This window comes from Squalius cephalus, assembly GCF_949319135.1.
Source record: "Squalius cephalus genome assembly, chromosome: 5".
NCBI lineage: Eukaryota > Metazoa > Chordata > Actinopteri > Cypriniformes > Leuciscidae > Squalius > Squalius cephalus.
In genome coordinates, this window is record NC_137126.1 from 18,721,976 (window position 1) to 18,736,725 (window position 14,750).

Consider the following 14,750-nt stretch of genomic DNA (forward strand, 5'->3'; position numbering starts at 1 on the left):
CCAGTGAGATTACCCATGAGCCCTTGGCGGCGAAGGGAGGACCACGGCTACAGTACCAGAACATTGATGGGCTGATCGATGGGCCCTTTAGCCACGATGTACTCGATCCCCGTCTCATACACATCTGTAGGCCGCCGGTATTTGAAAATGGTCCCTGCTGCATGGAAGTTCTGTGGGGTGTCCACTTTATATGCACCATTGAAGAAAAAGTTCCCTGCTTGGTCAGTGACAGCTGAAAATAACAAGGGTGAACTATAGTGATGGGAGGATTTAATCATTTAATTGACCTTCTCATTCAGTCATGTTCAGCTAAATGAATTAATCTTTATTCAAGTAATTTTTTTCATTTGAGTGGAGTGGATATATATAATGCAGCCAATGATAAATAATGAGAAACATAAATGATTTGTTTACCTCCAGAGTCTTTCATTTATATGCATTTGTTTATGTATTTACTTGAATGCATATAAAATCTATCCAGTGCTGCAAAAAAAGTTTAATCTGTGGATGCGCAATGGGCATGTTTTACTTGGTGCCAATTCAACACCACAAACGCTAAAAAAAAAAAAAAAAAATATATATATATATATATATATATCTCCTTAAACTTGTATTTCCTTGTAAGTTCGGAAAGAGCGATTCTGAATGAATTAATAGGGTAATTATCATGAATTTCTCTGCACAGATTTGTGTTTATATGCCATCATGGAAAACCTAGGCTTTCACTTGATATTGTAGATGAAGTATGAAGTACTTGTCATACTTTGAAAGTCTAGTGCACAGTTGAGCACTCAAGCCATTCAAAGGGCCTTTTCCAATACCAAATGTATTTCCAGTATTTGGCCAGTATATAAGTGTTCCAGTGGGTGTGAAGACCGCAAGTGTGTGTAGAACTTTTGATTACCCCATGGGACACACTTATAGTGTTGTAAAAATGCAAGTAAAGTATTTACAGAGCTTTTTTTACACATTTAAATTTTCTATACTTTGCACTTTAAAATAAACCTCAAAAAGTCTCTTCAGTACTCCCTATGTACCAGACAACATAGGGAAAACATAATTCACACGCTATACCACTCTGAATGATTTACAGTACAGTTGCTCACCCAGGATATCTGCAGACTTCTTCCTCTCTATAATTTGGATGTCCCATGATCCTTCTGGGATTTGAGTTATCAAAGAATAACCTTCAAAGAAAGAGTTCACTTAATTAGGATTCTAGTTCCTTGATGAGTTTACTCAGAACCATTTAATATGAATGCCATTCTACAAAACGTCACGGGTTACGCATGTAACCATGGTTCCCTGAAAAGGAAACGAGACACTGCGTCATATGAAAATACGTTGGGGAACACCTTTGGCGTGAGCCTTTTGCACCTTTTGCAAGCGTCTGAAGCAAGTGTGCAACTAGTCCAATCTTGATTGGTGTTACTTCAGCCCATGATGTGTGACGGTGTACAAGGAAGCTATAAAGGGAAGCAGGCAATAAAGCAAAGGTAGCTTCTGATAGGATGAAGCAAGCCGCTCACAGGCATGCAGGAAGTATTGCAAAGGGATACAGCATCTCGTTCCCCTCTCAGGGAACCATGGTTACATGCATAACTCGAGATGTTCCCTTTCGAGGGAACTCGAGCTGCGTCATATGATGACACTTTGGAGAACAAAATACCCACTTCGCCATGCTGACAAATGCCTGTCTTTGTTTGAAGATGTTCAGGCACAACTCATAAGCACTTGCAACCCTGGAGTGACCGGGTGGTCCAAAGTGAGGAACCTTATTGAAAAGTGCCATATCCCTTGTGGAATGAGCTCTAGCTTGAAGAGGTGAATGCAGACTGCGCACCTCTTATGTCATAGAAATTGTTTCCACAGTCCACCTGCTTATAGATTGTTTGGTCGCCGAGCAGCCCTACTTAGGGGGCTGAAGCATACCAGTAACTGAAATGCCTGAAGGACTGTGGACTGGGCCACATTAGTGGGCACTTTGGGAACATAACCCGGCCTAGGGTGAGAACCCTACCTGGACCGAACTGGACCGAACATCTGTTGACACGATCTTGCAATGTCTAGATGCTCCCAACACTGGGCCTTGGGAAAGGAACCAAGGCCTTTTTCCACATGATCAAGGAATGAAGGCACCTGCCTATGCTATGGAAAGAATAGACGTGGGAGTAAGCGTCCTTTAGATCTATCGTAAAAAAAAATTCATTTGACTCACGAAAAGAGGAATTGTCAACATCTTGAATCTGAATCTCCTCAAAGAATAGATCAAGTCATAGATCTATGATGGGACGCAACCCCCCCCCCCCCCCCCCCCCCCCCCATCCTTCTTTGGCACTATAAAATAACGGCTGTAGACCCCGGTGTTTCTCTCTGGGGGAGGAATAAATTCGAAGGCCTTTTTGTCAGAAGAGATTATACCTTCTGTTCCATAACCTGAGCCTGTTCAGAACCTACTACGGTAAGTAGCACCCACTGAAATATATTGGGAAGTCCTTGTCAGGCTTCGAGGAAATTTACTAGAGCAATCAGCCTCTCGAGGCTGACCTCTGGGATGTTTTGAGTAGTGCATTCGGTGTCCTGAAGTGATTTCACTGCAGGATTTAACCAAATCGATATTCTACAGACCTACTATGGAGAGCAAACCCCTCATGACCACAACCTCAATGGGAAGGTAACAAGGTTTTGGTTCGATGGAAACCGCCATGCCCTGAAGCACTATGGGCCCTATTTTAAAGATCTAAGCGCATGGTCTAAAGCAGGGGTTTTCAAACTTTTTGTGTGTGTGGACCACTATTTGTAATCAAGAATTTTCACGGACCACCTCATAATACACATAATAAAATATGTCTACACAGAGTCCTACCTGAATTAATCTGCACCTCTAAATAGGCTTACTAGCTCTAAAACTATCATTGGTCATCACATCAGTACAACAGGCTTGTTAAAAGAAAGTTTACTGCACACAACGGCTGCCACATATTTAATTAATTTTTTTTACTCAAGCGCCCGAGGGCATAATCAGGTTCATTTGAACAACAGGCTTATTTCCATAGCAGTGGAGTATGAAATCTATACAGAACACTGGAATATAGTCAACATTTCAAAACCTTTGGCGATTTTAGGGGATTATTAATCTTCAGAGTTTTAGTTTTACAAGTCCTCAAAAAGTACCTAGGCTTGAGTTTGTCCACTTAACAGCACATCTGGAAAACATTTCAGAAACGCGAGATCAAGAAACTAACTGGAAATTAAAATAATAACAGGCCTTATTCATTCCATTTATAAACATTTCGTTACTGCCTATGCCTAACTGTGCGTTCACACCGGACGCGAATAGCGCGTCAAATTCAAAAAGGGATCATGTGTCAAATTCGCGCCTGCCGCGTCTAGTGATACGCTTGACCACTTTGTATCAATTCGCGCGTCGAGAGCGAAATTGACGCGCGTAAAAACTAAAGTTTGAAGCGAAATTTCGTCCGGTGTGAACGCACCATTAAAGGCTATGCGTGTGATGTGATAATGAGAACATATTTGCCTCTGCCCTTTTCTCTTCAGAGAACCTGTTGCTATCCACCGAACCAATGTTGTGGTTCTAACGGCACTGAACTTGAATGTCACGGCCGAACACCACTAGGCTATTTTAGTAATCACACAATAACTTGACAATTTAATTAAAATGTTATATCAATATAGGCCTACATATTCTTATTACTTTTTTGGGGGGGGGGGAATTTCCTGGTAAAATTAAGGTAAAAAAAAATGTTTTGCCTTTCCACGGACCACCTGCAGTACCCTCACGGACCACTAGTGGTCCGCGGACCACAGTTTGGGAATGGCTGGTCTAAAGCGCACTGTGCAAGTTCACTTAAGTCGTGTCCGAATCCACTTTTGCTAGTTTAACAACGGGAAATGTCTAAAAGGGTTGTCCCTATTCTCATAATGAGTAATGGGTGTGTTTTGTGATTTATGTGCATTAAACCAATCAGAGTCTCATCTCCCATTCCCTTTAAATGCCAGTTTCGCTCGCGCCATGGCAGATTTGCTATTAACATGACGGAATTTGATAGTGGAAAGACCGAAGCTGTCTCCAGAGTGCAAACGGAACTGCTAGTGCGCGAGATAAAAGTGTGCAAGCAGACCATCTACGGGTCCACCCTATCTTGATGTACACAATAATAATCTTTTACATTTTAATCCTTTTATTTGAAATATTTGGCATGTTTGTGTGCTGCTGTGCGTCCCTGTGTGTTTAATAAGCAGAGTGTACGCGCGTTGTGGACTCGCCACATAAAATAAAATATTGCGCCATTGACTTTAGACCAGGTTTCAGTTGGTCAAAAGCAGCTTTACAGAGATACCCGTATAATTTAAGGTAAGATTGTTTTGGCTTTATAGCGGTTCTTTAATAAAGTTATTTTTGTTTTGATTGATTCGCTTCCGTCGCAACGATCATTTGTTATTAAATTAGGGGCCGCTAAGACGACACCATTCTCTCTACACAAACTTTAAACGCGAACCTGTGAGAAACGCTGATGGCGTTCACATGCGCATTAAGAATTGGTACTATAGTTAAGTGCGTTTGAATATATGTGCGCAGGTTTGTAATTCCCTACAAACCAAGCCTAAACAAAGTACTGGTGTTTCCTTATAGTTTTGATACAGAATTTTATTTTATTTTATCAATTCGGGGTAGTTGGTCAATGGCACAGTCTATTTCTGTTGCCTCAAAATAGCAACGCGCCAACAATGCGCTAGAACACACCTCGTTTTCAGACCAGCATGCCCATGGGCGCACAAATGGGCGCAAATACATTTGCCATTTAAACAACGTGGTGCAGGACGTGAAAATGATAACTGCATCGGACTGAAACTATAAAAAAACACTTGCGTCGCGCTTGGCGCTGTATTGCGCCTTGTGTAAGATAGGGCCCTGTATGTGCCGGGGTTAATGAATCTAAATGAATCTTACCTGAAGGCTCCAAGGAGGAACGGATGAAATTCGCCTTGCCCACCAGCGAAAATGTTACATGGCAAGGCTTGGTGGGTAATGCAGGGGTTTTCAGGGACAACACAATCTCAGGGGAGAGATATGCAGTTAATGTCTCTTCAGGCATAGGCATCATCCCATAGCCATTCTCCTTGAGCCCCATGATCACTGAATAATAATAAACTGTGGGGAGACGTGAGGAGAACGGCTTCCTCCAGGACCTCGACACCTCAGTGTGGAGATCTGGAAAGAATGTCAAACCCCGACATGGAGGTTGTGATTTTGACTGCAGGAAGTGCTCATCTAGCTTGTCTTTTCTTGAATGCTTCCTGCTTCTCGGCCGGCCAGTTGATACTGAGTTTTTTGCCATGCCATCATGCCATGCACTAGTTAAAACCTCCACAAGCTCCTCATACTGCGGGGAAAGGGCTGGCGAATCACCCAAATCACCCGCATCAATGCTTAGGACATCCATCTCCTCAGAACTGGATAGTCCCATCAACATCCACTCACCCAGGGCAGAAGAAGCTGCAGAGTGGGCTTCCGGACCCCGAAAACGAGCACTGGAGCTAGCAGTTGAGAGCTGAGAAAGGGCTGAAGCCGTCTCAAGGTCCTCCCCTAGCTCCATTTGCGATCCCCACGAGTGAAGCAACAGTGAGACCCGTTCCCGGGGAGCGTGAGCCTGGGCGCTTTCTTTCTTTTCAAACACGACCAGGCAAGGGAAACTGTTCCTCAAGGGAAACTGTTCACAGTATACACAGCCAGCCCCCTCGAGAGCTGACCGTGCATGCTCCACTCCCAAGCAGCTCACACATTCAGATCGTGTGTACGTCAAAGGCATTCCCCAAAGTGTCGTCATACAACGCAGCGTGAGTTCCCTTGAAAGGAAACACTGAGCTAACATTACCTAGACTGGAAACCCCGCGACGAAAGTTCCCAGTAACACGACTGCAGCTGCTCCCATCTCCCTGACATACACCACACTTATCCAGGGTGTTTGGGGAGAAGAGAACACCATCACATCCAATGGGCTGCAAAGTTACACATCAGCTTATAAATTAAGATCACATGCATGAAAAGTAATATAAGGATGTATCCTTATATTAGTGTATAGCCATCTACAGTGTAACTTACTTCACATCTCCCATCTACACACACACCCCTGTAGTTGCTGTATTTGCAAGATGTTCCATCCCGTGCAGGTACCATCAGCTGTCTTTGACCATCAGAGGTTGTGCAGTGCAGGTCACATGGATTACTGGAAATGTGAACGTAGTCATCTACAGGAATATAAACAGGGTTCATTGTTTCAACATAAATGATACCTTCACAGCACAGCTTCATTAATTAAAACAGTTAATACCGGGATAGAGAGGTTTCCAGTGGTAATTTTTTCCACTATAAACTTGAGAGTTGAATGACCAGCACTGCTCTTCTCTGAAGCTCCTTCCTGTAGAAGGACATTCCTGTAATTCACAGAAATACAATCAGTTGAATACAACTGAATACTGCTTTTTGGTTGCCACTGCACAATAGGCAAACTTAAAACTGACTAAAATTATGCATTTACAGTATGCTTTGGGTGGAAGTGGAACATGAGGCTCGCTGTCAAGTTTCTGTTGGTCTGTCTAAATGCACTGTGTATATGTGTGTGAGGAAAGGAAAGACAGATACTGTGAGCTGACCTTTGCGTTGCAGAGATGATACTTTTTTGCATTGCCTGTGCACGTCATGTTGTCTTTACCAGTTGCTGTTTTCTTTCTTTGAAAGAAAGATATATTGTTTTAGTTTAGTAGACATTTATTACACTCTCAAATTTTCTCTTTTTTACTGGTGCCTAGTAAACAAAATGAAATGATTAACTTGGAGGCTAACTTGGAAACCCAATGGAAACCCATATCTCCCACATAAGAAAAAAAATCACGCTTTGGTAAATCTTAATCATGACATAAAAAGTTATAATTATGACATAAAAAAGTCTAAATTGTGAGATACTAAGTCATAATTATGAAATAAAAGGTCGAAAGTATGAGATTCTAAGTCATAAATATGAGACAAAAAAATTAAGACAAAAAAGTCAATTATGACAAATATGTGAATTGAATAAAGTTTATTTTAATGTCATAATTATGGTTTAGTATCTCATACATTTTACTTTTAATGTCACAATTATGACTATTTATCTCACGTTTATGACTTATAATCTCATAATTAGTATCTCATGTTCTCATAAAATTTTGATTATGGCTCTCTGCTTTTATGTCATAATTTTGACTTTATCTCATAATAATGACGTCATAATTTAGACTTTTTTCTTGTAATTTTGACTTAAGCCATAATTTATACTTTTTATCTCATAGTTTTGACTTTTTATGTCTAACTTTTTATGCTTTACCAAAGCATGGCTTTCTTTTTTTCATGCGTCATAAATGGTCTTCCATTCCAGCTAGCTATGATAACTAGCTACAGTAGTTGCTGTATTTCAAAGGTGGGGGAGTGTCAGGGAAACCCTGTGGAAATGTTCTTCACATAAGATGTGTATATTAAATCTTACCAGCATTATAAACAGTAGCCTAACTAAATGTTTTTATAATAGATGACTACATAGTACATATTATAAAATGTGATAAGCTGATGTTCATTGACCTTTGTTTTAGACAGTGTCTGTCCTGTGACATGACACCTCCTCCACAGGTACGTGTGCAGGCGGTCCATTTCGTCCATTCTCCCCACCAGTATGTGATCACCTCCAGCCCGTCCTCTAGACTGTTAGAGGCAACACCCTCATCCTTTGGAAAATAAAGAGTTCACTTATTAAAAGTGAGTATTGGAGACCAACATCTTTGCTTAGAGAAGGCTATAACGTTTCTTATATGTGTAACCTTTGGCATAGAGTATTACAAGTAGCACTACAAAAATAGTGAGATTTATGATAAAAACAAGAAAAAAACTATTTTTCAATGGAGTGAGATAGGTGTGTGTGTGTGTGTGTGTGTGTGTGTGTGTGTGTGTGTGTGTATATATATATATATATATATATATATATATATATATATATATTACAAAAATATGAAAATATTTTTCTGTAGTTTGGTGCTCTGATTTATCATCATAGTATAAAAACGAATAACTTGTCAACATTACAAACCTGTCCTCTGCTTGAGAGATTTCCCAGAGACAGAGCCAGCGTTACAAGACCAAGCAGCACCAGACTGCTCTCCACATACTGGGCCCTTAACCAGATCCCCATCCTGTAGGACATGAATATTTGGGGAAAAAAGAAACTGAATAGCCTCTCAAAGCATAGGTTTAAATGGTTCTCTACAGATATAAGCACAAAGGAGATTGTTTTTCGTTCAGAATGACTATATGTTCTGAGGATATATTTGAATGGATGACAGTGAGAGTATCATTTACGGCCCTAGGCAGATAGATAAGACATGACAAAAGCTATATGTGTGGTCCAGGTATTCCCTATGCAGTGGGTACCAAATGACAGGTACGCAATGATAGTAAAACTCTGTGGGGACAATAATTGAAATTAATTTCTAACTTTGTTCTATTAATTGTATTTGTCCTGTTGTTTGTAATTTGCTTCTTTGTTCTTGTTTTTAATGTGAAAAAATGTAATAAAATAACAAAAATAACTATATCGTGATATGTTTTTATCGTGAAATAAGATTTTTGTCATATTTCCGACCCCTATTTGGGTGAATCAAAGATGCCACGAATATCTTTTTTTTTTTTACTCAAAATCCACTTGGCTTAAAAACATTAGGAAACGTGCCCTCTCAGTTTCCATGGGCATGACGTTTTATGTGACCGGAACACATGAAATACAATGAAAGGATGAATGCAATTCTCTGGCTTGTATTTAAGTCCAGGGATGCAAGAACGTATACACTTCATTTAAGAAGACCATAAAAGTGAGCAAAAATCACCAATCACACAAACTTCTCCAGTTCTCCTCCATCTCATGACTTCTCATCAGACCTGCACCTCCAATTAGGTAGGCTCCTTAAAGTAAGCAAACAGATCATCTCACTCTGTTTGCAGTCTGGCTTTTCCTGGCACTAAATATTGGTGACAGGTGTCTTAAACTACCCACTGGAGCACCTGGAGTTCATTATCCACCCCAGACACAGCTGGAGCCCCGCCAGCTCGCCAAACACTCGTCTCCCACAGACCACGCGACGAGGCTGCGACCGCCGAGACAGACCTTCCTCTTCTGAGTTTCCCAGGCCACGAAAGAGAGTAAACACAGGCTAACCCCCTCCCCTGGGGCCTCTGCTCAAGGGAAGAGGGGTGTTTTTCTTTCCCTGGCAGCAGACAGACAGCAGGGCCATTCCCCATTTGGGGGGAGGAGGGGGAAGCCCTGTCTGTGAGCTGGAAGCAGACTCATCCTTCTCTGGAAGAGCTTCTGGTCACAGGGACCAGACGCAAGGATTCCTCAGTTCTCTGCAGCCTTCTCACGTCCACCGTCTTCAAGTGGAAAATCAATATTGCAGCTTTCTGTCTAACGGGTGATGGGTACACAGCATGTCAACCATGTAAGTGCTGAGAGACCAGCAGCAAGTGTTGTGACACATTTATGCAGATCAAACTGAACTATTGAGAGCAGATAATCAATAAACATTCACATTTACATATATGCATTTGGCAGATTTTATCTGAAGGGATTTCAAGCTACGGAATGTATACAATTCCTATTTTTATATTTCATTTATTTATTTTATACATTTTTATTTATTATGTATTACACTCATTATGGAAATTAAAAATACTAAAATTATGGAATAACGGATTTTTCTGGACATGTCTTTTTCTTTTGGACATTTGATTTCTTTATCTAATTTTTTAACATGGAAGAAAGCTATTTCCTGTGAATGTGAGAAGGATATATAAGTATAAATTACTAGAAGAATAATATGATATATTTTTAATATGTTTTAATTTAATATGATAACAAATACACAAAAAAAAACTCAAATAGTGAAAGTGACATTGGAAGACGTCAGTATTTATATTACTATAATATTGTTACAGTGCTCATCTTGCTGCTAGTCAAAGACAAAAACAAGCAAAAAACATTTTTGTACATTGTAAACTATTTTTTTCTCAGCTGAGAATTTACATAAAAATAATTTAAACTCTAAACGAAATTTTATGTTCACATATTTATTTAGTTGGAAAGTAGTTTAGTAAGCAAAATAATGTACGGTCAGATGATCATAATCGCAAATTAGTAAAAAGTTGAAACAGAATGCGTACTTTTGAATACTTACTTATGGAGCCCTACACATGACATTCTGGGGAAAAAAATTATGCTAAAAGTTTGTTCTTTTGTTTTAGTTAAATCATGGCAACCTTGTACTAAGTACTTCACTCGTTTTAATTTAGTTAGATCATGGGGAATAATTCTTAATTCATGGCCAAGATATCTCTGTACTTTTTAGGGCTTCATCTTTCTCATTCTTTTGCTTTGGATGCTGTCCACCCTTAAGCTGCTCACCAATTTCTTGTGGTTCCCCTCATCCATTCATCGTCCATGGTGATTTATTTATGTGAGTAGATAAACTATTATGTGAGTAGAAAATAGATTGACTATTTTCAAGTCTAATATCAAATTAATTTCCCTCTTGCTTTACACATTATCAAAACCACACATTCATTTTCTAGGGATTTTTCAAATGGACATTTCCAAAACATGATGGGCTCATCAGAGCTAAATATTTTAACTTAAGTAGACTTTTCAATAACAAACAGTATAAAAGAGCAAAAGCGCCATTTTCATATTTATTGCAGAATTTATCATGCAAGGAACATTTCATTTTCTACTTTGGACTTAAAGTAAGCCTCAGCTGTTCTCTGCAGCTGGACAAAAAAAATTGAGTGCCACATTACTATCACTTGATATATATATACCTGACAGACCATTACTTTCACTTTATTCACTTTGCATCAGCAGAGCAGTCAACACTGTATGTTTGGGTTTGTAGAACAAGTGTCTAGTCTGCTTGGCTTCCCATGCTCTTTTCCCAAAACATTCAGCACTATTCAGTGAAATGGACACACACACACACACACACACACACACACAGAGTCAGTCACATAGTAAATATTTGCCCTTACCTGCAGTCCAGTGGCACTGTTGGAGCTGAGTGCTGCTTGGACAGTGTAGGTGGTGCTGGTGGTGGTGGTTTCTGCTGGTGGTGGTGGTTTCTTATGGTGTGTTCTGAGGATGTGCTTTGTAAAGAGGGTAAGGTGTGCTCCTGCATCCCTCCTCTCCTCCGTCCTTTCCTCCTCCCTCCTCCTTTCTTCCCTACAGTCCCAGCAGGAAGAGAGTGGCAGAGTTTGGGAACGCCTTCGTAAAAACACTTTCCCGGCTGGTGCCAAGCTCATGGGCTGCCTTCTGCTGTGTGGTGGAGCGGAGCCACACTGCCATAGACTCAGCCAAACTGCTGTCTACTGGTCTCTGCTTGCAGACAGACAGGGAGGAAGTTGTCGTTTCCCACAGAGAAGCACCCCCCCACACACACACACACACACACACACACACACACACACACACACACACAGACTCCCCATAGCCCTCCTCATCACATCAGTCCATTCATCCTCCCCACACACAATTTGTCTATGCCAGATCATCCTCTCATGTCTCCTGCTGTACAGTAAGTTTTACTTAAAAGCCCACCACTGCCGAGATACCCATCACTTCCACAGCCCATAGTGTAAAAACACTTAATGGGAATCCTGATAATTATCCTAATGACAACAATGAGTACAATGACAAAAATGGAGACTAGTGGCTCTGAAAAGATAATGAAATGGGAAATGGTGACTGAGCAAACTAATGAAAAAAGAGAGCTCAATAAATTAATAACTGTATTTTTGTCTGTATTTCTTTTTTTGGAAAATAAACATTTCATTGTTGTTGGTCATTGTAATACCATGTTCTGTCATGGCATTACATCTGTCAACTCTAGATGGCGTAGGCTGGGTCCTTAATGCAACCTGCTGACAATTAAATTGTTAACTACACGGCACAAGCTGATTGGTTCCTGTTGCATCTGCAGCCAATAAGCTTGCTGCTCAACATTTAAATAGTTGGTCAGTGTTTGCTGTAGCAGTTTACAGAGCTTTTAAAGTTCCTCTGAAACCCTCCACCTTCCCCAGCTCCACCTGTATAGATCTACTATGGGTAATGTCATTTATGCTATTTGTGTTGGGTTTATTGGGACTTTCGATAGATAAAATAATTTTTATACTGTAAAAAATTTATATTATACCCCCTAACCCTAAACCCTCCCCTAAACACAACCCTCACTGAAATCTAGAAATAAAAAAATCTGGTATTGTACTATGTGTAAGGAACACCTGAACCACACATATGTATACAACATGTAAATACAATGACTATAATTAAACAAACAAAAAAGTTGCTTTAAGGAGCCAAATTTTATGTGGTTTATACTTAAAATGAAAAAAAAAAAAAAAACTTGATAAAGTAATGAAATTTTACTTTTTATTAAATAAATGTATCTTTCTTTATGGATGATTATCTTAGTGGAAAACAAGACAAAAATACTGATTAACAAAGTGATTTTTTTGCAGTGTAATAAAAGACTGGAAGGAGGAGAGAGAGATGGATGGAGAAAAAGACTTGGGCAGCACAAGCAGATAGTTGAGACCACCATGCCTGTGTGTGACGTGTACATTTATAGACCACATGTTCTCTTAGTTGCCTGTCTGTCTGCTCTGTACATTAGGGACGGTTCGCTTCACTTTTAGCTCAATCAAACACTCCTCTCAACCACAGATTTGTATGGTGATAGACATACTTCAGGAGATTTGCACAGTCTGGAAGTCTGGAGGAATGGTTGCTTTTTAAAAGCCTAAAATTACAAGGCAGAAAACACAGGGAAAGTTTGTGTGTGTGACACAGAGAAGGAGAGAGATCCTTCAATATTTCTAAGGAGAATGGCTGTGTAGGAAAAATGCTCTTGATGCATTTCAGTTGATAGAAACACACAAGAAAATAGAAGTTTTCCTTCACTCTAAAATGGCGATGGAAACCCAGGTGTATTTTGTGGAAATAAAAGAAGAAGTTGGGAATGAATAGACAACAACAATGCTCTCTAACTAGCGGTCTAATGTACCACACATGAATGCATTCACTACATTCATAGTCCAAACAAATGTTCTTCTCACTCGACAGGCATGTTATTAGAGCCTAATTCGGCAGGGTCTGTTTTGGCACAATGAATCAGCTCTGCTATGCTAACTGATTGAAAGCTAAGCAGATATGGGGAAATAAGCAGACTTGCATTTTAAAGTGCAAGTGATCACTATTTTCTAACAGTTTGTTGATGCCAAAAAGAAAACATATTTTGGTTCAGTCAACATGAATATCCTAATACGTGCTCCAGTCCGTTTTTCATTCATTAATGGTTATTCCAAAGAGGAAAAAAGTTTGTCTTTGCCATCAAAATTAAAGAAACTTGAAAATATGCTCTTCCTCTGAAACCGCGCTGTCGTCACTTAGGCCATACTGAATATTTGGTTAATGTTAACCAAAAGCCAAATACACTCAACTGTTTAGGCATTGTTTTCGGTCTGGCTAAATTCTGGTATGTAATTTTAAAGGGGTGTTTGATTATGATTTCGCTTTTCTAACTTTAGTCAGTGTGTAATGTTGCTGTTTGAGCATAAACAACATCTGCAAAGTTACAACGCTCAAAGTTCAAAGCAAATGAAGATATTTGCTTTTAAAGAAATCGTTTTTTAAGGAATACAACAAACAGCTGGTAGGGACTACACGACATTCCTCCCGGGTTAGTGACATAACTAACCCTAAAATTTACATAAACCCCGCCCCCGGGAACACGCAGTCCATGTAGAGAAGAGGAAGAGTTATTGTAGTACAGCACATTTGTGAGTCTGCTCAAGCTGTCGCATTCAATTTTTTTTTTTTTTTTGCACATTTATAGCAATACAGTGCGTTACACAAATGCAATAGCATGTCACTCTGTAGGCATCTTACAACAGTTCCCACACGAGCAATTTATAGATTATCATGACAGAATATGCTAACTGAAGATAGTTTACTACTCCACATCAGCAACATGTCACTTCTTGTTGAGTCTCTCCATCATTGTCCGACTCCAGATTAAACATAAAAGGCAGAACAGTTTCTGATATTTTAGAGCTTGTCTGCGTGAGGTAATCGGAGCTGCTAACACACAAGCTCTTGTAGCTCTACCCTCTGTGCCAATAGCAGCAGCACATTTGCATTTAAAGGGACACACATGAAACAATGTATTTTTACTGACCCTCAAAAAGGGACAATTTTAACATGCTGTAAAAGAAATTATGTGGGGTATTTTGAGCTAAAACACATACACACTCTGGGGACAACAGAGACTTATTATACATATTGTAAAAAGGGGCATTATACCACCACTTTAAACATGTTTTAGACAAACCCTGTTACAAACAGAATGTTTTGTTGTTGAAGAGCTAAATTACATACATTTTCAGATTTTCTCAAAATAATCTTAGGCTAATTTAAAAATTGTATATATTTTTTTCCCATTCAAATGAAATGATGTTAAAATCACCTGAATTAGGGACTTATGTTTTATATGGATAATGTTGCCGAAAACAACTGCTGAGACATCATTAAAAGAAATGCTTCCTTTATTGTATCTTCTGATAATGAGTAATGATATTTTTTCTCGGGCCCTCATTTCAAAGA

General features: G+C 39.6%; 1 protein-coding gene across 1 annotated transcript in view; it reads right to left on the bottom strand.

The window, feature by feature from the left end:
* Positions 1 to 11,200, bottom strand: part of LOC307159492 (ADAMTS-like protein 2) — a 28,809-nt gene extending 17,609 nt beyond the window's left edge. The window contains exons 1-9 of the mRNA XM_079872898.1: positions 11,123 to 11,200; positions 8,139 to 8,241; positions 7,637 to 7,779; positions 6,676 to 6,751; positions 6,354 to 6,456; positions 6,125 to 6,270; positions 5,898 to 6,021; positions 1,107 to 1,187; positions 57 to 232 (exon numbers count right to left, since the gene is read on the bottom strand). Coding sequence (XP_079729024.1) covers positions 57 to 232; positions 1,107 to 1,187; positions 5,898 to 6,021; positions 6,125 to 6,270; positions 6,354 to 6,456; positions 6,676 to 6,751; positions 7,637 to 7,779; positions 8,139 to 8,240 — 951 coding nt within the window. The 5' untranslated portion in view covers position 8,241; positions 11,123 to 11,200. The remainder of the gene's footprint in view (positions 1 to 56; positions 233 to 1,106; positions 1,188 to 5,897; positions 6,022 to 6,124; positions 6,271 to 6,353; positions 6,457 to 6,675; positions 6,752 to 7,636; positions 7,780 to 8,138; positions 8,242 to 11,122) is intronic.
* Between the last annotated feature and the right edge of the window lie 3,550 nt (positions 11,201 to 14,750).